The following is a 23,834-nucleotide window of genomic DNA, read 5'->3' on the forward strand; positions in this document are numbered from 1 at the left end:
TTTAGGCAGGAAAAAATATTCTTTGTTTAGTGACTCATGCCTTTTCCAACCCCTATGAATTCTAGTGCCTTCTCTCTGTTAATTATTTCCTATTTATCTTGTATATATAGCTTGTTTGTTATCTCCCCCATTATACTGTGAGCTCCTTAAGGGCAGAAGACTGGATTTTGTCTCTTTGTATCCCTTTAGTACAGTGCCTGGCACATAGTAGGTGCTTAATAAATGTTTATTGATTGCCTTATTTCAATCCAACTGAAAGGTTCTAAGAAAAACTAAGACTACTTATACATATAGAGATATAAAATCTTGTATTTGGCTTGGTTGGATTAATAATTTTGGATTTAGAACTTTAAAACTTTATGGTTTATTGTCATTTATTTCATATATTATATTTGTCATATTGGACTTATGTGTATATTTTTCATCATTTTCTCCATTACCGAATAATAATATTAATTAATAATAGAATAGAAAAGTCCAAAACTTGTTAGGAATCTTATAATTTATCTGAATGGCCAGTGCAGGAATCTGTTCCATAAAATGGCCAGCAGTCAGTCTACTACTTTAGAACTCTAAGTGATGAGGACTTCACTGCTTAATAGGGCTGTTCATTTCATTTTCAGATAGTCCTACTTGTTAAGAAGTCATCCTCCTTACTTTCTGCCTATTCTTCTTCTTTAAAGTTATACAATATAAACTTAGTGTTTCTTCCACATGACATCCTATCATGTGTTTGGAAAGGTGTCCTTCCATAGTTTTCTTTTCCCCATGCTAAACTTCAGTAAGTCCTTTAATCCTTCCTCATATAACATGCTAGTCTTCTAGACATATTCTAGCTTGTTAATTTTTGCTCAAGTCTGGATTTTTGATTTTATTGATATGGGGAACTGTTTTATATCTTACTTATAACAGTTTCCTGGAAATAGAGGTCATACCACATGCTTTTAGTTTCACAACATATATTAATGAGGTTGGATTTGAATTTATATCTTCTCATCACAAAGCCAACCATTTAATCTGCTATACTACATGCATTCTCTGCTTCTCAGAATCTCTCCTAAGTGTAAACTATTGAGCTTAGTTTTTTGTTTTAAATAAAATCTTTGTGACATTCAACAAGCTTTATTAAGTGTCTACTATATGCCAGAGTGCTAGATGCTGGTGTATAAAGTAAAAAATATGAAATAATCTTAAAACTTTAAAGTATGACAGTTGACTCTGGATAAAACAGAAGAAAGTAGTAGACCAGAAGGATGACAGATCGCTTTCTTGGATACACATTAAAAAAAAGCTAAAAATAACGTTCTGGAGTTTTTGTTTTAAATTAAGCTATTAGCATGCAGTAAAATAGTTACTCTAATAATACTGCATATTATAGACTTGGAATTAGACTTTTATACAAAAGATGTAAACACAAATAGACTTTGGTCACAAAGAACTTTATAAGCATGTTTTCATAGTAAAACTTATATGTATGGATGTAAATGAAGATTTAAAAATTGTTGTTTTTATTTGTTGACTTATTTGACTTTTGAATTGCTATCATCTATGATAGGCATTAAGATACCACAGAGCAGACACTAACTTTGGAGTCAGAAGATCTGAGATCACATTCAGGGTCAGCTGTTTATTACTTGTGGGACACTGAGCAGATCATTTATAAAAACTGAGGGGGATGCACTAGATGACTTAAAAGGTCCCTTCTACCTCTAAATCCATGTTCTTCTGGTTCTTGTTCTCAAACAACTTACATTCTGTTGTAGAGACAACATGGGCATATGTGATATGTACATATACACAGGATAAAATATGCATAATAAAAAATAATATAAATAATAAAATGAAATAAATGCAGAGAAGGTAGAGAGGAAAGCCACTAATAGTTGGGGGAATCAGAAACAGCTTTGAATGAAAGTGTTCTTGCTTTGAATCTTGAAGGAAGAGAGGAATTCTATCTAGGAGGAAACTTGTTCAAGATTGGATTTCAGATGAAGTTATATATCCTAAAAATGGGTTTGATGGAGAATAGATAATTGATGCCAGATGTCAAAAGGACCTTCTTTTTTTTTTCTTTTTTTAAAATAGCTTTTTATTGACAAAACATATGCATGGGTAATTTTTCAACATTGACCCTTGCAAAAACTTCTGTTCCAACTTTTTCCCTCCTTCCTCCCACCCCTCCCCTAGATGGCAGGTAGTCCCATATATGTTAAATATGTTAAAGTATATGTTAAATACAATATATGTATACATATTTATGCAGTTGTCTTGCTACACAAGAAAAATCGTATTTAGAAAGAAGATTAAAAATAACCTGGGAAGAAAAACAAAAATGCAAGCAAATAATAACAGAAAAAGTATAAATGCTATGTTGTGGTTTACACTCATTTCCCAGTGTTCTTTCTCTGGGTGTAGCTGGTTCTATTCATTACAGATCAATTGGAACTGATTTGGATCCTCTCATTGTTGAAGAGATTAGAATTAATCCTCATCCATCAGAATTAATCCTCATATAGTATTGTTGTTGAAGTATTTAATGATCTCCTGGTTCTGCTCATTTTACTTAGCATCAGTTCATGTAAGTCTCTCCCAGCCTTTCTGTATTCATCCTGCTGGTCACTTTTTACAGAACAATAATATTCCATAACATTCATATGCCACAATTTACTCAGTTATTCTCCATTTGATGGGCATCCATTCAGTTTCCAGTTTCTAGCCACTATGAAAAGGGCTGCCACAAACATTTTTGCACATGTGGGTCCCTTTCCCTTCTTTAAGATCTCTTTGGGATAGTAACACTACTTGATCAAAGGGTATGCACAATTTTGTAACTTTTTGAGTATAGTTCCAAATTGCTCTCCAGAATTGTTGGATCCGTTCACAACTCCTCCAACAATGTATCAGTGTCCCAGTTTCTCCCTCTCCCCTTCAACATTCATCATTATCTTTTCCTGTGATCTTAGCCAATCTGACAGGTGTATAGTGGTGTCTCAGAATTGTCTTAATTTGCATTTCTCTGATTAATAATGATTTGGAGCATCTTTTTATATGGATAGAAATAGTTTCAGTTTCATCATCTGAAAACAAAAGGGATATTCTTAATCAGATACAGATGTAATAGAGATGTTGTCAAGGTCATATCACTATCAGGCTTGATAGGGAAGTTTTTTATTGGGAGCAGAAATTAGGGGAAAAGTTGAGAGCATTAACTATTTGACATGGGGTTAAAATAAAAAAAAATATGGAAGGGAAAAACTCTTACCTATGTGCTTTATGAATATTAAGATCATTTAGCATCCATGGAGTTTCATACTGGAGTCCTATCATAACTGTAACAAAATAATGTAAGCATAGGCATTATTTAAGAAATTTGTTAGTTTAATAATTCCTTAGAATTTGAATACTTTCCTGTGATTGCATGTTATTTTTTATAGCTCTTAAGTATTTACAATGAAAAGGAAGATTTCATAGAACTTTGAGATTATCTCTAATAAAAATATTAGAATTCAATTTAATTCTTTATATGTAGTTTGTCACTGCTGAGGATCGTGAAACTGTTGTCTACTTAATTCTGGATGTTATTCTTCTATTAATTTGATAAAAGCTTGTTGAGAATCTAAGTCATGTTGCAGTCCATGAACACCCTTTAGATCTTTGTCACATGATGTTGTCTAGGCATTTTCAGTCATTTTGTACTTTCATTGTTAAATTTTTTTCACCCTGAATGTAGGATTTTTCATTCATCTTTATTATACTTTATTAAATTGGAAATATTTCTTGCATAGCATAATTTTAAAACATTTGTGAATTTTGTATTTAATAAGCATGAACTTGTTTTTAATCTAATTTGTGATTATTAGTTTAAGTAGATATAGAAAAGTGGTTTTCCAAGCTAGTGGAAATATTTATAAGTACTGAAGAATAATTCTGATTTAAAAGTGTTACATTATTGAAAAGACTTTGTTTATAGTTTAGATACATCTAGAACTTGTTATTTATGTTAGGAAGAGATTCCTAAATATCAAAATAAAAATTATTTTAGGAAAAGAATTAGCAGATGAAATCATTAAGAAAGTTAATGGAAAAGAGAGTTAAAATCTGCCTTAGATTACCTATTTTAAAATACTCAAGTTCTGCTGAATTTTGAAACCAAATCACTTTAATTTTATAGTCATAGTCCTAGTTCTATATTTTTTTCCTCCTTAGGTTACTGATAGTAACACCTAGAATTCTGTAAACAAATATATTTCATAGAAATGTTAATTTTCTTGCTGTTAATGTTTGTTATTATTATAAATTCAGTTAATTTTGTATTTAAGTTACATTTCTAGTTATATAAAAGGCTAGATTTTATATATTATTAGTTTTTAAAATTAGTAATAATACTTGAAACTATTTTTGCTTTATAGGAAACGGAAGATTATTGGAGCAGATCCTAAATAGTCAGGACACCCAAGTAAAAGAGAGTACATCCTCAGAAGGAATTTCATTAGCCACATCAAGAATAAAACAGGATCCTCTGAGAGACAGGTAAAAAAAAAAGAGAGAGAATGGAGTAAAAGATGTTGTATCTGTTAATCAAAAAGAGAAAAATAGAAAGTTTAGACATAAGCATCTTTATAAATTTTGAGAAATTATAGTTTTGTAGCTTCTTATTGTATTACACTTAGATGATTATGTTTAGATCAGTCAATTGGGAGCTGAAAATGATGCCCGATCCAACCTCCTCATTTTGTAGCTGAGGAGACTGAATTCTTGTATAGTGAAGTGATTTCCCTGAGATCATAGACTACCTATTATTGGCTGAGCATGGTTGAGAAGGGATCAGGAAAACATTGGAAGAATCAATTTAGCCAAGCTAGGAATTATCACTGGCAGAGGTGAGAAGAGAAAACATTCCAGGCATGAGGCATGATCCATGCAAATATATGGAGACAAATGATGGAACTTTAGTAAATGAAATATCAGGTAACACACTTTGTCTGGAATTTTAAGTGAAATTGGTATGGAAAAATGATTTGGATCTGGAATGTGAAAGGTTTTAAATATGGATCAAAAGAGATTATGATTTTTTCTTTTGTAGTTGTTTTTAACCTTTTTTGTGTCATGAATCCCTTTGTCTGTCTGATAAAGCCTTTATACCCCTTCTTAAAATAATGTTTTTAAGTGAATAAAATAAAATACTTAGAATTGCAAAGGAAATAAATTATGTTGAAATACCATTAATATATATGTATATATATTTAAAAAAAGGTCACAGACTTCACTTAACCCCTGCTGTTGTTAATTAACCTCTTAGTACCTAAGAAGGTACTAGAGTTTATTGATTAAGGTGATTAATTTTAGAAATATCAATTAGACATTTGTGTAGAGCAGTGTTTCTCAAACTTTTGACATATCTATACCCCTTCTATAATTTTTGTAATGTTGAGTACCCCTTGTCAAAAAAAAGGATGCATTTTAATAACGATCAAAATATATTTCTTTTTTCTTTTTTTTTGTATATACACAAAATAATAATAAACAAAAAGTAAAATTATTCATAATAAAATATAAATCCATGCCAGATTTGTCACATGTGGAAGAAGAACAATTGTTGAAATTGGCTTCAGACGGATTCTTGAAAAATAAACATAAGGAGTGTACTTTAACATCCTTCTGGTTACAAATGCAACTTGTGTATCCTGTTTTAACAGAAAAAGTTCTGCAATACATCTTGCCTTTTCCAACTTCATATTTATGTGAAGTTGCTTTTTCAGCATTTGTAGACATTAAGTCGAAAAAAAGGAACAGACTATTGTATGTGAAGTCGCATCTCAGATTAAAATTAACAACCAGGCAGGGGACCAAATTATGACGATCTCTTATCTCAGCACATAAAAATAATAAAAATCAGTGAGACTTACTAAAGCACATAACAAACCTTTCCTATAAGAAAAATCGCTCAAAAGCTAAAAATACACAGGCGCTAGAAGAAGCCACTAACTATTAATGAAGTAAGTTGTCTGTAACAAAGTGCGGTCTATTTTCACGCTGTGTCACACTGAACCATCTCAACACCCTTAAGATTGTCTTGACTTAACTCATGAGAATGTAGAATTAGGTGCAGCTAAGCATGGTGCAGTGCATATCCCCACCAAACTCTGGTGCAACACATACCCCCACCAAACTCTTCCTGTACTCCGTGGGGTACATATACCACACTTTGGGTAACACAGGTATATAGGATGGATTGGAATAGGGAGAGGCTAGATGTAGAGGTACCACTAAGGAAGCAATTACAGAGAGAGAATAGAATTGATTTAAGATACATTGTGGAGGCAGCTAGGTGGTGCAGTAGATAGAGCACCAGCCCTGAAGTCAGGAGGACCTGAGTTCAAGTCTGGTCTCAGACATTTAATACTTCCTAGCTGTGTGACCCTGGGCAAGTCACTTAACCTCAATTTCCTCAGCCAAAAAAAAAAAAAAACATCGAGGAAGTAGAATTTGTAAATTTTGTAGCTGATTGAATCTACTGTGCTAAATGCTGAGAATACAGAAAGAGGCAAAAGAGAGTCCTTACCCCTAAGGAGCTTGCAATGTTGTGAAGTCCACGTTAGCTCCCTGGAGGCCTCAGAATCAGCTGGAGTCAGGATAAGCAAAAGTCCTTGGTCTTTAGGGGGAGAAGTGAAGGGTATGGACAAAACTGCCAAAAGCTCTCCACAACCTTCTCCTAGTCCAAAGTGATTCTGGCTTGTCTCACTCCACCCCCTAATCCCTCCTACGATTATCTGTATACACCAAAAGATTTAGCCAGCATGGAATGGTGAGAAGGGCCATTTTTCCAAGCATATGCCAATAGAGTTATTGTCCAATAGGTAATTAACCTTCAGTGCTCGATTGTCTGAACTATTCAGAGTTTCAGTCCTTTATGCAATCTAATTAGGGAGACAACATACAGATACAAAGCAAGTTATTAACAGAATAAATAGGAAATAATTTTGACAAGGAACAATATGTTGTTGAGATACATTCATTGAAATATATTGATGAACCCCTAAAAGTGTGGATATAGGACAGGTGTGGAGAATGTATAATTAAATTGGGCTGTATAAGGCCAAGGAAATAATTTGTTCTGGTCCTGCCAAAGCAACAGCAGGAGACAGCAGTCTTCCACTACTTGGAGTTCTATCAGTTGATAATTTTGTATGGCCAATGAATGTTGTTATAAGTGTTAAGATAACCCTTGAGAGAAAAAAGTTTCCCATCCCTGGTTTAGGAGATCCAAAAATTGAAATATCGTGGTAATAAAAGAGACTTTATAGAATATCAAGAAATATTTTTCATTCTTTTTTTCCCTTTTTGATCTGATTTTTCTTGTGCAGCATGATAAATGTAGAAATGTACATAGAAGAATTGCACATGTTTAACATATATTGAATTGTTTGCTTTCTATAGGAGGGGGTAGGAGCAAAGGAGGCAGAAAAATTTGGAACTCAAGGTTTTGCAAGGGTGAATGTTGAAAACTATCTTTGCATATATTTTGAAAATAAAAACCTATTATTAATAAAATATTAAGCAAAATAAGTAGGAAAATTTTTGATATTTAGCATTATTTGCTATTTAATATTTTATAGATGAAAATGTCCCTAGGATTGAAATTTTCTCCCAGAAGTCATTTACATTTTGTAGAACATCAAGGTTCTAGAAAATACAGTTTTTTTAAAGTTTTGCATTATTTTCCTACTATCATAAGAAATTATAATTATAAATGATTTTATATTTTATAAAAGCTTTAGAAAGTGTTATGAAAAAATAGGAAAAATAAAAAATCCATTTTGCAGTTTTTTGGTGGACTCATATTTGAAGTCGTATTACTAGCTTATTATTTGACAGTTTTCTGTGTAATGGTGTCACCTTTAAAAGCTATGTGCCATGGTGAAACATTGCACTAGAATCTCAGTATGGCATTTTATTAAATATGTAGACATATATATTTTTTTAGCAGTAAAAAAATTTAACATATATAGAAAAATCTATGATTTAAAATTAGATTTTAAAAAGTAAAGTGGCAGTAAAGGTTTTGTTAGAGGACCATGGGGACCGAATGTGAACCATAACATAGTATTTTCACCTTTTTTGTTGTTTGCTTGCTTTTTTCCCCCTTTTTTCTTTGATCTAATTTTTCTTGTGTCTCATGATAAATGTGGAAATATGTTTAGAAGAATTGCAAATGTTTAACTTATATTGGATTACTTGTTGTCTAGGGGAGGTGGATGAAGGAAGGGAGGGAGAAAAATTTGGAACATAAGGTTTTGTAAGGATGAAGGTTAAAAATTATCTTTGCATGTATTTTGAAAATAAAAAAGCTATTCCTAAAAATAAAAATTTTTTAAAGTAAATTTTTTAAAGAGACTTTCTTTTCTTTCACCTTTGGTCAGGCATCTTCAATACATTTCAGATGATTTGGTAGCAAATTTTTACTTTTTTTTAACAAAATAATTGTTTTTAAACGTAATCTTTGTGTTATCGTGAATTAACTTCCTCATGCTAGAATCTGGAATTCATATTAGAAATTGAAGTTTTCAGTGTTTTTAAACTCATTTCTTTTTTAGTATTTAAAAATTAAGTTATGTTGATAATATTCATATTTATTTTTAAGGCCTTGGCACATCAGTATACATCTGTTTTAAAATCCTTGCCAATAATTTTCATGTGAAAAAACAATTTTCATATGCTTGAATCTGAAAGGTCTCTTGCTCTTATCACATTAAAGCCTTTGAGATGTTTGTGTTAGGTTTTTGTTTCATGATTGTAGGTGCCTTATAAGGTGAAACATAAATCTTAATAGGATTCATTTTAGTGGACCACTAAACATTTGATTTGCATTTAGTCATAAAGAAAACACTTTTCAAAGATCATTTTAAAATAGACTTTTTAAAATTTAAAAATGTCTTCTATTGTGTGATTATTTTGTAATTTAGATTCTTTCATTACTAATATTACTGTATTTATGTTTCATATCCATATGTAGATGTGTTCAAACTTATTATTTAACTTCCCCAAATAACTAAGATACTGTCTATGTCTCTTATGAAAAAGATTGAATGGAAGTTTTAGTATCACAACAGAAGAGAGAAAAGAGTTAATGGCTTAGAATATTAATATTTTACATTGAAGACAATGAAGGACTAGATATTATAGTATATTCTTATCTCTAGTGACACCAAGTGCATATTATTTTCACATATTTGAAATGCATATATGTTATTGTGATGAGTATGCTTAGATAATATATTTATACTTCACAAAAGAATCAGTGTCAGCACTAAACTAAAAAAATGATGGTTTTTGTTAAAAGGATTTAAAATTTATTGCTAAATTATATACTTAGGAATCTAATATATTTTGATTGAGAACATAATCAAAGGGTAAAATGTATGACATCATTACATACATGTGTTCTCTATTTCATACGTTTTTGTTACAATGAAATAAAGTTAGAAAGTATTTTTTTCCTTCCAGTGGTGTTGCCCCTCTGAAGCCTAACTCATTTCCATCTCATGAAGAGTTTGGAATAGCTGAAAAGACTATGCGGCACATTGATGATGTCTTTTATGATCTTAGTCGAAGGAAGAAAGAGGTGATTTACATATTTTATGTGTAAATACAAATTTTTAAATACAAATTATTAATAAAGATAAAAAGTTAATTGGATGTCATGATACTAGAAAGTTTTATTGACTTTTTCTTAGTCCTCATCATTTTTGATCTTTGCATAATTTGATCCTCTGCATTACTCTTTCTTCCTGAATACGACTTGTGCTTGCTGTCTGAAAGTTGAACTTCTCTCTTGGTTCTCCCTTTAACTGACTCTTCTCAGTGCTCTTTGCTGAGTTCTCATCCAAGTCCCATTCATTAAACCTGAGTGTAAACATGGATGTTATTGAACACTTTATCTTGGGCCCTTTGCTCTTTTTTTTCTCTGTGTCTCAGTTGGTGATATTGTCACATTCAACAAGTTCAGTTACATGTATGTAAATGATGCTTGTGTCTGAATATTCATCTGTGTAGTCTCTTCTGGTGCTCCAGGTTATTATCAAATAACTTTGGAACATCTTGAGCTATATTTCTTGTAGGTATCTCAAACTTTGGCCAAAACAGAAACCATTATCTTTTCCCCCATTCTCAGTCATCCCCTTTCAGACTTCTGTATTTGTATTGAAGGCATTGTTATCTTCACAATAAGGCAGACATGCAACTTCATTGCCATCCTTGACTTTGTTTTTTCTCACCCAACATATAATATGTTGCCAAATCTTGTTTCTCTTCACAGTATCTCTCAAAAATGTTCTCTTTTTTCTCTATTCATATAGCCACAACTCTATTTCAGGACCCCATCTCTTCCTTCTTGAACTATTGCAATAGCTTTCTACTTCATCTCTTTATCTTAAGTTCATTCTGCAGCCACAGTGATTTTCCTAAAGTAAAGATTTACCTCACCCCACCTATTCAGTAAACTTGTTTAGCTCCTTGTCACATCTATGATCAGATATCAGGTATGCCAGCATTTAAAACTCTTCCTAACCTGGAGATAGGGATGTGTAGGAGCCAGCTTATATTAGGTTGAGAAAGTGAATTGTTAAACTTTCACTACCAGAATTTACAACTTAGAAATTCACTAATGCTAGAAGGCTTGATTTATTTTGTTGTGGATTGTCTTGACTTAAAATGAAGGAGAAAATGTTAATAATAATAATGGAGATTAAACTTTGTATTAAACTTTAGGGAGAACAAAAACTAGAATTGTATTGAATATTTAGACATGAATGGGTTGTGATCTCCAATTTTGTAGTACAAAGAGATCAAAGGAAGAGGAAAATGATGCATGTGTTCAAAAATATTTATAATAGTATTTTTTCTCAAAGAGTTGTAAACTGAAGGAATGTCTATTCATTGGGAAATGGCTATATGAATTATAACATATCAATATAATGAAATATTTTTGTGCTGTAAGAAATGGCCCAAAGTTTCCAAAATACTCGGGAAGCCTTATGTAAATTATGCAATGAATAGAACCAAGAGAGAAATGTAGACAATAGCAACATTCTAAAAACAAATAGACCTTTTAAGTATTCAGACAACCAGGATTCCAGAGGCCTGATGGGAAAGAATATCCCCTGCCTTCTGAAAGTGATGGACTCAAGATGCAGAAGGAAGAGTATGCTTTGAGTGATGGTCAATATTAGGTGCATATGTGTTACAAGGATTTTTTTTCCTTAATGTGAAGAGAGAGTTTTTTTCTCAAAATACAAGGGAAAGAAAGAATATAAGATCTTGTTAATCAAAAACAAGCAAACAAAAAAGGTACATAAAAGTTCATGAAATGTTTTATGAACATTTATTCATTTTTATTCAATTTTATTGTAGCCAGAAGAATCTTTAAACACCGTTAGAGTTGATGTCCTTCCAAAGAGTCCAGTACATCTTAAGTCAACCAAAACAGCAAGATCTATTTTGAAAAATGCTGAAAAAATTTTAAGAGGAGTGCAAAATAATAAAAAAGTACTTGAAGAAAACCTTGAAGCTATTATTCATGCAAAAGATGGAACTGCCATGTATTCCTTTATTAATGCCCTGGCTACTAACAGGTAATAAAGTTGTTGGTATCTTATTACTCTGTACCTCTTAGGTTTTCAATGAATTTACCAATTTTACAGGTTTTGTAATATTTTCAAGCAGTTGGATTGTTCCACCTGTGTTTTTCTTTAATGATCAGAGAAAGTTTTCTAGTCTATTTAATTTGTGACACATAAACAAAATGGAATTAGGAGTTTGCAAATGTATATACTATTTTGTTAATTTTACTGATGAAGCCAGAATGTGGCTTTGTTTTTTCCATTAACAAGTTACTTTATCTTTGTTACGTTTGCTTGTATTAGTGTATTTTTTCATTTTTTTCTTCATATATTTTGGTCAGGAAGACTAGTAACATCAGTTTGCTTTTGTAGATGATAAGACTGGATGGCAAGAAGATAAACATTTATAGAAAGAAATTGTATTTGGTCCTAGTTATGTTCTGATATTCATTAGAGACTAATCCAATGGAAGTTATCTTTTTTTCTCTTTAGAGAAATGTTGGAGAAATTTCGTATTAGAAAGGCAGTGGATGAATGGATTAAAATAATGACTCAAGAAATTCAGGTATGATTGGGAAAAACTATGAGGAGTAAAAGAGACTTTCTTTTAAAGGATGACATTGATCTGACATTGATTTCAACTTGAAGCTGGTAAACACGTTTGTAATTGTTTCTTTTATATACCTAAATACTGTCACATTATCCTTATCATTGCTTTATTCTTAACAATAGCAAGCCTATTTTCCCATTGTAGTTTTTCTTTTAATTGGGAAAGTTTTATAATGACCTTAAAATGGTTTTATAATGGACGAGGAGTTGACTGAAATAATACAATATTTAAAAACAAAAACAACTTTAAAAACTGGTTTTTAAACCTTATTTTAGGAAAATATATTTTATGATGCCATTATGAAGTTTTAAAAACTGAGACAGTGTTAGTGTTGTACTTCTAGTGCCAGAAATCCCAACTATGCCAGGAACTCAATTTGACAAATTAAATAATCTTTTTGAGTTTTCCTGAGTTTCCTGTTGTGATTAAATTAATCTCCAAATTTCTCCTAGTCATAAAATTTTTTGAATTCTTAAAAGCATCTGAATTTTTATAACAAAACTTAGTCTAATCACAATTTAGGTGTGGTCTGTAACATCTCCCAGTAACCCAGTGGCAGTTGATAATTGATGGTTGACAATCTTCTACCTTTTTTCTCGTTTCTCTTAACATCCTACATGTTGCCTGACTGCCTACCATTTAGCCTATAATACAGCAGCCTATTCGCTCTCAGGTTTCAGTTAATTCATCAGGAATGCCTTCATGTGTCCTCTACATTCTAAAAAACTTTTTCTTCTCTCTGCTTACTAAGGCTGACAACTCCATCTCACCTTTAGATCCTCTCCTACATCCTTCAGGGTCTTATCCCAGATCCTGGTCCTTAATAAAGTTTATTAGTTGATTATATTTCTCTCTTATCTTCAGTTTCTCCCCCTCTCCTGGTTCCTTGTTTCTTGCTTCTTGCTTATAGACATGCTCAGTTTTTCTTACTACTAAAAATGCTTTATTTGGCCTTCTGGTCCCATTTCTCTCCTGCTTTTCATAGCCAAATTTCTGGGAGAAAATGATATAAATAGCATTTTTCATCTAAAGTCCTTCAAAATAATTTTGGATCATTGTATTACTAAGAATGACTTTTCTTTTTTAATCCTGTTAAATTTGATTTATATCCCCAGGACAACACTAAAACTGCTCTCCCAAAGTTTGCCAGTGACTTTATAATTAAAATTCTGTGGCCTTTTCCAGTCTTTATATTTCTTGATTTCTTTGCAACATGCAGGATTATTGAGTAGTACATATAGTATATATAAAGTGTAAATCAAAGCAAAATTATTTTATTTTGTTGAGGCAATTGGGGTTAGTGACTTGCCCAGGGTCACACAGCTAGGAAGTATTAAGTGTCTGAAATCAGATTTGAATTCAAGCCCTCCTGACTTCCAGACTAGTGCTCTATTCACTGTACTACCTAACTGCCCTACAGCAAAATTTATAAATTATTGACTAGTTGTTTTATCATATGATTATTTAATTTTGAAAACAAAGACATTCTATGACAAATTGCTTGCTGTCTTGAGGAAGAGGGAGCTAAGGTAGAGAAGCAGAAAAGAAAATTTAGAACTCAATCTTAGAAAAATAAATGTTGAATGAAAGTTATCTTTTTTAAAAAAAGAAAAGTTCTCTGATTAGTTAAATTATATCATCTAATAAAAGACTAAATTTTATTATTTAAATTTTTTTTTTACCATCTTACCAATTTTTTTTTTTTTTTTTTTTTACCAATTTAAAGTTGTTTGATTTCTTGTTTTCAGGAGGAATTATCAAGAAAAGATTATGAACAGAAGAAATTTGATAAGACTCGGAGATCAAATTTCACCAAAAAAGCTTTAAATAATCAATATCAAAAAACAAGCAAAGAAATTAAAATAAGTGCTCAAGATAAAAATTTAAATAGATTTGGGTTTCCAGGAAAACATTTTCGAAGGCAATTAGAGGAGAGTTATAGAAATACATACCTACAGAACATTTGCATTTCAAATTTAGATAAAAACAAAAAAGAGGTAAGACCATAGTAATTTCCATGACTAATTATATTTTATTTCTACAACTTTTATTAATATTGTTTAATATTGAATAATTGCTTCTCAGAACATAACATTTTTCTTTGAGATTTCATAGTCTTAAATCAGCAGTATCTATCTTTTCTTAGCATATAATAATAAAATTTGCAATTTTAAAAATATGTTCTCTATTTTTTATACTTTTGCTAATCTAATCCAAAGACAGTAAGAACTTTTTATTTTGTCTTCTTTTTGCCCTTGAGTTCTGAATCATGCACATTTAAGAATATAAATAATATTAATATTTACAGAGGAAAAGCTTTTATTCGGAAAAAGAAATCAGTGCTTTTATCTTAAAGTACTTTGTTTTTCTTGAAGTACATTGGATAAAGTAGCAGGAGGTAAAATTTTGGAATTTGAGAAAATCTACAATGTTTGTGTATAAATTTATGTAAATTCTTTTAAAAAATAGCCTATAATAGTAGAATCCTTCATGTATAAATATTAATATGCTTCTTTGTGACCATTGACGCTATGAATAATGGATGCCAAAAGATGTGAATGTTGATAAACTTATGAGAAGTTGTAGTTTTTAATTTAATTTATTGCTGTTTTGCTTGTATTTGATTTTTTGTTTGTTGAACATAATATGTCTTTTGTACATTTGTCTATAAATGATGAAAGCAATTATATATGAAGTTGTATTATGATCCTATCAAGTGTTATTGTCAGGGATATGCATTTTGAACTAATTTTTTTGCTGTTTATCTTAGAGAAGGTAACCACATTGAACGGATTTAAAAATATTTTGCTTTGTTATGTGTGCTTTGTACTAAAATACTAAATACTAAAAATACAAAGATAACAAATGAAATGGTCTTTGGTATTCAGGAGCTTGTTCTGCTAGGGTTAGGGAGATACAATACCTTCCCAATAAATATAATACTGGGAAAAAGTTAAGGGAATGGAAAGGTGCACTTAATGTTTTATTTCCTTCCTTCCTATAGAATACAATATGAAATCCTTAGGCTCATCAGTTTAGCTCCTAGCCTTATATTATTCTCCTTTATACAAGGAAATAAAGCATTAAGTGCCTACTATGTGCCAAGTATTGTGTTAAGTGCTTTACGAGTATGATTTGATCTTCAACAACCTGGGAGGTTATCTCCATTTTACAATTGAGAAAACTGAGGCAGCAGTGAAGTGACTTGCTCAAGAGTCAATCAATAAATATTAAGTGCCTACTATATACTAAATTTGGGGATGCAGAAAGAGACAAAAGATAGCCCTTGCCTTTAAGGAGTTCAAAATCTCATGAACTATACATGCACACACAGACATTTATATCTATATGTATACACATACAGGATAAATAGAAAATAATTAAAAGAGCAATGGCACATAGAAAGGTTGGAAAAAGCTTCCTTTAGAAGATAAGATTTCAGTTGCAACTTTTAAGAAGCCAATAAGTGGAGATGAGGAGGGAATGAAGAACATCCAGAGAACATGCTTGGATCTGAGAGATGGAGTATTTTGTTTGTGAAGGAGGCCAGTCTTTGGATCAAAAAGTATGTTGTGTAGAGTAAGGTGTAAAAGACTGGAAAAATATGTGTGGGGGACTATGAAGGGCTTTAAAAATTTTTTTTGTATTTTTCATTTCTAAATTTACTTCTCTCTATCCCTTCCTCCACCCAAAGAGAGGGCAAGAAATATAATACCCATTATACATATGAAATCATGCAGTACTTTTTCATGTTGGCTATTTGAAAGGCTTGAACACCAAACAGGATTTTTTTTGTATTTTATCCTGGAAGCAATGATGACCTACTGAAGTTTAGTGAATAGGGGGTGTGGTATGGTAGGACCTACATTTTAGGAAACTCATTTTAGTAACATGGTGGATGATTTAGAGTACAGAAGAATTTGAGGTTGATCTCCCAGCAGATTATGTAGGTAGTGTAGGAGTGAAGTGATGAAAACCTGCACCATCATGGTGTTAGTACTAGAAGAGAGAAGGGGACAGATATGAAAGAGGTTGCAAAGGTGAAATCAAGAGACCTTGGAAACAGACTGCATGATAGTGAGGAGTTTAAGATAATACCTACATTGCAAGCTTGAGAGACTAGGTAGATTATGTTGTCCTTATCAGTAACTGCAAAATTAGGAGAGGGATGGGTTGTGGGAAAGTTAATAAGTTCCATTTTGGACATAATGAGTTTGATGTCCAAGTGACATCTTGTTGGAAATATCTGAAAGGCATTTGGAGATATGAGATTTGAAGTCAGCAGAGAGTTTGGGATAAGATAGATTTCAGAATTATCAGCTTAGAGATGGTAATTAAATCCATGGGATCTTGTTGAGATTGTAATGGCCTATACTTTTATTACTAGATGTCTTCTGGTATTTTAAAACTGCAAATCATGGGGCGCAACATTTTCTGAAAAACTAAAAATAATTATTACATTGGCAATTCCTTTAGTGGGTATGAACTTCTGTAATATATAACCAGGAATTTTGAAGAATAGTATAATGGATGTCATTTGAACAATGAAATATTAAAAAGGAAAATGAGCTGGTTATGTGGTGAGAATTAAGTATAAAAGATGGACAACTTGAATATTTTACTACTATCATAATTTGTTAGGAGAAAGTAAGTAAGGCCCATCTCTGTGGCAATCTTCTGAAGGAATGGACAAGAGTTACATGATATTTGTTGGCAAGTTTTAGTTGCAGGTTTAGTCACTGGAAGGAACATTCCAACTGATGAGATAACAAATCTGTTTCAATATTTGAGTAATATTTTATATAAGATAAATTTTACCTGAAAAAAAAAAAAGAAAATATACTTTACCTACAATTTTAGATAATCATTTCTGAGAAAGTAATTTTGGTTTTAAATGCAGGGACATCTAAAGACAACCAAAGTGGCACAAGATAGTGACTTCTTTTTACAGATTTATGGGAAACCAGCTTATCAAGGTCATCGCAGCACTCTTAAAAGAGGTCCATATCTTAGATTTAATTCACCAAATGCTAAATCCAAACCTCAGAGACCTAAAGTAATAGAACAAGTTAAAGGTAAGGAAATTAAAAAAAAAAAATACCGGTTTCAATTTCAGTAGTTTATGTGAAACACTGCTCTGAAGTGAGAGAATTTTGTTTTAAATCCTGTCTCTGATATTGGACAGATCAATCATTGTCTTTGGAACTCAGTTTCATTGTCTGTAAATGAGGCATTTTGGACAGACTGGCATCTTAAGTTTCCTTTCAGTGAGGGAGCTATGATCTTTTGTTGAGTGTATCCCTTTGTAACTTCTTTTTTAGTTATCATTTGTAAACAGCCTTTTCTTTTTCAAAATGACTGGTAAGCTGTCCTGTTTCTGTAAAGAATGCCTAATAAGTTAAGGGTAGGGGGATGGGGAGAGCAGGAGGAAGGGCAGTTATGGAGAAAGAAGCCAGTGCTTATAGGCTTCATGGAATCATTATCAAAACTGTATTAATAAAGTAGAATCAAAGTCTCTAGTTACAACCTAAGAAAGGCGCATGAAATAATTAGGAATTTATTGTACCCATCAAATACTGTATATTATCATTTATTCAGAATAAAAGAGAAAATAGTGTCCTATTTTTGTATAAAATAAGGGTATGGCTACAGGTTTCAGTGAAATATAAAATTTATTTCTATTTCTCATTATCTTTATGGATAAAATTCACTGACTTTTTCAATGTAAAAGTTGCTGTCAATTAAAAAATGATAGAAGGTGCCTTTTCCTCCCTTTATATGTGATCAGATTATAACAGTTTTTAAAATTAGAAAACTTACTTTGTATACTTTATATGTAAATACTTTTATTAGTATTTTGTGAAGTAGATATAAATAGAATAATTCATTATGTTTTAGTGAGACAATTTTAAAGAAAAATATTTTAACTAATAATTTAAATTATTTGCTTATGTTTTAACATAGAATTAAAAGGAAATACAGCAATTATTTCTCTTTCCCCTCTCCCATATTTTTCTTTTTTCTCTGCTCCCTTGCTTTTCTGTGCCTTCAATAAAAACGATCTTTTCCACTGAAATTGAACCCACACTAAGTAAAATATTAATTTTGAGGAACTTAAACCTTCATAACAACAGAGGCAATTTGGTATATTTTACGTTATAAAGATTTGTTTAAAAATATCTATCATTAGATACTTATAGGATCAAGAAATTTATCCATATATAACTGCAAAAAACTAGACTTATAATTTAGAGTAATGCCATAGAAAAAAGGCAGATCAAAGAAGGTGAGAATTGTAATTTGTTTCATATTTAATCTTTTGAATTTTCTGAAGAATTATAAGCAATTATTTTAAAAACCATTTTCTTAAATATATATCTAATTAGTTACTGATATCAGGAACTTTACATTCAAAAATATTCATAAAAGTTTTTGTGATAAAAATATAAAATAAAATATTTCTATTGATAAGGGAATGATTGAACAAAGAAGTGGTAGATAGATAGTTATAATGGAATGTGACTACCATTAGGAACAACAAATAAGAATTCTGAAAAGTATGGTATGAAGTGAGATGACATGACAACTATGCAGATTGTATCAACTTGGAATATCTTCAAGTTTTAATGAAATACAAAGTTCAGCATTAGTACCATAATGTCTGAGTTAAAAATCATATTATTCCTTTTGATAATTGACAGAAGATTTTTTGGATATGTTCTTTCCATTTTTGGATATGTTTTTGGAAAAATGTTATAGTAAAACATCAATAAATCAAAAAAATAAAATTAAAACCATATCTTTGATGAGTCTTTATTTAATTTTGTTTCTAGATAATTGTCTTCAGTATTACAAAGTATAGGAATTTATATATTTTTGGTATTCCTTTGTCAGTTTATATTGTGATTCCATGGTCTGATTATATCTTAATCACTATTATCTTGAGAAAAAAGAATTTATTTTAAATTAATAGCATAGGAAATTTCAGGAGTCATATGTAACATTCTATAATGTTTCCATTGATAATTGTTGCAGGTACTAAGGTAAGGTCAACAAGAACACAAACTGACTTGGAGATGACCAGACCAGTGAGGACAGATTCAACGAAACCACACTCCTGTTCTCTGCCTACTCACCAGGAACAACAATATTTGTTCAGCCCCAGCCGGGAAATGCCTTCTGTTTCAGGCACACTTGAAGGTCATCTTATTCCCATGGCAATTCTTTTAGGTAAGAACTAATAAGAATAACAGAATACATTTTATTTTATTTTATTAACTTTTTTTTATTTTTTTTAAATAATAGTTTCTTATTTTCAAAATACATGCAAAAACAGTTTTCAGCATTCATACTTGGAAAACCTTTGTGTTCCAGATTTTTCTCTTTCTTTCCCCCACCTGTCTCCCTTAGACAGCAAATAGTCCAATATAACTTAAACATGCTACATAAGAAAAATCAGATCAAAAAGAGAAAAAAAAAATGAATGTCTGTGTTGTGATCTACAGTTCAGTCCCCACAGTTCTCTTTCTGGATGCAGATGCCATTACTTTCTGATGATAGATTAGTCAGTACCATTATTATTTTTTTGGCTTTATTGATCTAGCTCTTTGATGGCACCCAAAGTATGTGGTCTCACATATGTCGAATCAAATATGTGGCCATTATGTGGTCTCAAAGTCAAGTTCAGTTTATTTCAAAATGAAATGGCAAATAGACTAGGGTTTGAACAATCATATTGTTTTCAAGGAACATTGCATGTTGCTGAATGATGTATGGCTTCTCAGAATTTTAGTCATATATATCACTAAAAATAGATTCTGAGAGGCTTATCACAGTCTCATCCTAGTTATTCATTGAATTTTTTCTAATGGTATTTTATTTTTCCAAATACATGTAAAGATAGTTTTCAACATTCTTTATTATTATTATTATTATAGCTTTTTATTTACATAATATATGCATGGGTAATTTTTCAGCATTGACCCTTACAAAACCTTCTGTTCTAACTTTTCCCTTGTTTCCCCCTCCTCTCTCCCCTATATGGCAGGTAGAACAATACATGTTAAATATGTTAAAGTATATATTAAACACAATATATGTATACATATCCATACAGTTATTTTGCTGCACAAGAAAAAAGACTTAGAAATAAGGTAAAAATAACCTGAGAAGGAAATAAAAAATACAAGCAGACAAAAACAAAGGAAGTGGAAATGCTATGTTGTGGTTCACATTCATTTTCCATAGTTCTTTCGCTGGGTGTAGCTGGTTCTCTTCATTATTGAACAAATGGAACTGATTTGGTTCATCTCACTGTTGAAGAGAGCCATGTCCATCAGAATTGATCATCAGATAGTATTGTTTCAACATTCATTTTTGTAAAACTTTATGTATTAATTTTTCTCCTGATCTCCCTCCACCCCACTCAAAGGAGAGATTAATAAAATTGAAACTAAGAAAACTAATTAATAAAACCAAGAGTTCATTTTATGAAAAAAATCAACAAAATAGATAAGGATTTGGCCACTTTGATTAGAAAAAGGAAAGAAAAAAACAAATTACCAATATCAAAAATGAAGAGTGAACTTACCACCAATGAAAAAGAAATTAAAGCAATACTTAGAAGTTATTTTGCCTTGTATGCCAGCAAATTTGACAATGTAATTGAAATGGATGAATATTTACAAAAATAGAAATTGCTCAGATTAACAGAAGAGGAAATAAATTTACTTAAACATTTTAGAAAAAAGAAATTGAACAAACCACTTTTCTAAGAAAAAGCCTGCAGGGCCAGATGGATTTACAAGTGAATTCGACCAAACATTTAAAAAATAATTAATTTCAATACTATGTAAACCATTTGGAAAAATAGGTAAAGAAAGAGTCCTGTCAAATTCTGTGACAGAAATATGGTGAACTATATGAACACAATTACAGTGCACTTCTCACACAAATAAAGTCACCAGTTGAAAAAATTGGAAAAATAGTAATTGCTTGTGGGCAGGCCAAGGTAATATAATAAAAATGATAATTCTACCTAAATTTACTTGTTCAGTGCCATACCAATTAAATTACCAAAAATTTATTTTATAGTGCTAGAAATAAAATAGTAAAATCCATCTGGTAGGACAAAATGATTAAGAATATCAAGGGAATTAATGAAAAAAAAAAAAAAAAGGTTGCCTATTGGAGTTCTTTGGAGAAAAAAGGCATTTATGGCCAGAGAACTAGAGGACATTATAAAATGCCAAATGGGCAACTTTGTTACATTAAATTAAAAAGGTTTTGCACAAGAGTTTTAACTAACACATCCAAGATCAGAAGGGAAGCACAAAACTGGGAAAAAAATTTTATAGCTACTGTTTTTAATAAAGGCCTCATTTCTAAAATATATAAAGAACTAAGTCAAATTTATATGAATACAAGTTATTTCCCAATTGATAAGTAGTTAAAGGCTATGAACAATTTTCAGATGAAGAAATTAAAGCCATTTATAATCATATGAAAAAAATGCTCTAAATCAATATTGATTAGAGAAATGCAAATTAAGACAATTCTTAAGTACCACTTCACACCTCTTAGATTTGTTAAAATTATTGGAGAAGATAACAGTAGATATTGGAGGAGAGGTGGGAAAACTGAGACACTAATGTATTATTGCGGGGGGGGGGGGTAGTTTGGAGAGCGTTTTGGAACTGCCGAAAGCACTATAAAATGTGCATGCCCTTTGATCCAGCAGTGTGTCTATTGGGTCTGTGTCCCAAAGAAAGCATAAAAGAGGAAAAGGACACCCACATGTGCAAAAAGTTGGGAGCAACTCTTTTGTGTTTACAAAGAATGGAAACATGAGTAGATGCTTATTAGTGGGGAAAGGCTGAATAAGTTATGGTATATGAAAGTAATAGAATATTATTGTTCTATAAAAAGTGATGAACAAGTTATCTTTTAAACTGGAAGAGGATCATGATATCAGGGAAGAGATGCCATGACATACAAATAAATTGGATTTAACTGAAGAAGAGCTGTATAAGTCACCCATCTCACTTTGATAAGAGACTATATAAGCTCAGACAAGCTCAGCCAGGAGGAGAACTAAGGAAGACAGAGACATGGTGGCAGGCTGTCCTGTGGAGAACACTGAAACCAGGATCCATAAGGCCTCCAGAAAACTAGCCGAGCCCCAAGTGAAGGAGATAAGATTTTGAAGGAGACAATAAAGGATTTGGACTTTAACTCCTGGCTGCATTTGGGGTCATTACATTGAACTGAAAGGAAGACTGCTCCCAGAAGCCTCGCAAGAAACTGCTTCCAGAGAACATATTTTAGAGAAGAATATTACATCCTCTATGGCAAGTTATAGATCAGGATGAATGGAGATAGCCCTGAATGTAGTGGGAGATCTTGGCCTTTTTAAGCTAATGTCTTTAATAGGTCTCAGTTTGACTGAAGCAATCAATGCCCAGTGATTAAGGTTAAGTAAGAATTGAAGCAAAGAATGGCTTCTTTTATCTAGTCCAAAAAAAAAAAAAAATCCAATCTTAGAGGGAAAGACCATCTTGTTCTATATCTTGACAGTGGACCCATATGATATGGCATCACTTCCCTGATGTAGAGAATGATGGACAAACAGCAACAATCTCTTTCACTACTAGGTACTTGTATCTTAACTTACTCAACTTCCAATCACTTCTCAACTTCTATGTATTTCATCTCTCAATTGAAAATACCCTCTCCAAAGTTATACGTGATCTCCTCAGTGCCAAATCTTAATCTATTCTTAGGCATCTTTTTTGACTACTTTCTAGCATTACCTTACTGTGGGAGTTGTAACTCTGTTTGGTCTTTGTTGGAATCTTTACAAACTGCTAACTCATTAGAGTTGATGTTTTGGGCCAGAATCTGAAATAAGGTACTAAATAGAACTAATTGATACAGTGCTTGTGTTAACACCTTTACTCATTGGAATTCACAAGTATGGGAGATTCACAAAGTTAACTCTGTAACTTAGTGAATTCATACCTCCCTTGAAGCTCTTAGGGCTAGAGAGCACTATGGGAAGAAACCTATAATCCCTCTCTCATATCCCACAATTCCCCTCTCTCATATATAAGAAACAGACAGAGGCTCTGGGAGAGAGATTCATTCCATTTTCCAGTTGGCTGGCTGGTGGCAGAAGGGAGTTCAGCTGAATTACATTGGAGAGGAGCACTCTGGGAGATTGAGAGCCACAAGCCCTCTCTCAGAGGCAAGACAGATTGGTGCTGGCTCTGGAGGCTGAAGAAAGCAGAGGCAGAAGCAAAGGACAAAGCTGCAAGAGCTCTTAGAACCAAGCAGAGAGATAGGCCTAAGCTAACCGGGCTATATTGGAGACAATAAAAGATCTGAACATTTATCACCTGGCTGTGTTTTGAGGTGATTATTACTTTCAACTGGAACTAAGGCTGCTTCCAGAAAACCTCCCCAAGAAACCTGCTCTCCCCCAGAAAAACCATCATTTATATATTTTAAAAAGAAGAAAATTACAGGTCTTGATTTACCTTCTGATGAGATTAGGGTTCCTGGTGGTCAGGGAGTTAAATAATGAGGTTAGTGGCAGGTTCAGGATT

At 31.8% G+C, this 23,834-nt stretch overlaps 1 protein-coding gene across 5 annotated transcripts in view; it reads left to right on the forward strand.

Moving 5' to 3' along the window:
* KIAA0586 (KIAA0586 ortholog) overlaps positions 1 to 23,834 on the forward strand; it is a 143,632-nt gene that overhangs the window by 49,782 nt on the left and 70,016 nt on the right. For all 5 annotated transcript variants that reach the window (XM_051977737.1, XM_051977741.1, XM_051977739.1 and 2 more), the window contains exons 10-16: positions 4,410 to 4,530; positions 9,505 to 9,622; positions 11,410 to 11,630; positions 12,111 to 12,183; positions 13,977 to 14,225; positions 17,129 to 17,303; positions 19,264 to 19,458. In XM_051977737.1, the coding sequence (XP_051833697.1) occupies positions 4,410 to 4,530; positions 9,505 to 9,622; positions 11,410 to 11,630; positions 12,111 to 12,183; positions 13,977 to 14,225; positions 17,129 to 17,303; positions 19,264 to 19,458 (1,152 nt within the window). The remainder of the gene's footprint in view (positions 1 to 4,409; positions 4,531 to 9,504; positions 9,623 to 11,409; positions 11,631 to 12,110; positions 12,184 to 13,976; positions 14,226 to 17,128; positions 17,304 to 19,263; positions 19,459 to 23,834) is intronic.

Source organism: Antechinus flavipes, chromosome 2 (genome assembly GCF_016432865.1).
Source record: "Antechinus flavipes isolate AdamAnt ecotype Samford, QLD, Australia chromosome 2, AdamAnt_v2, whole genome shotgun sequence".
NCBI lineage: Eukaryota > Metazoa > Chordata > Mammalia > Dasyuromorphia > Dasyuridae > Antechinus > Antechinus flavipes.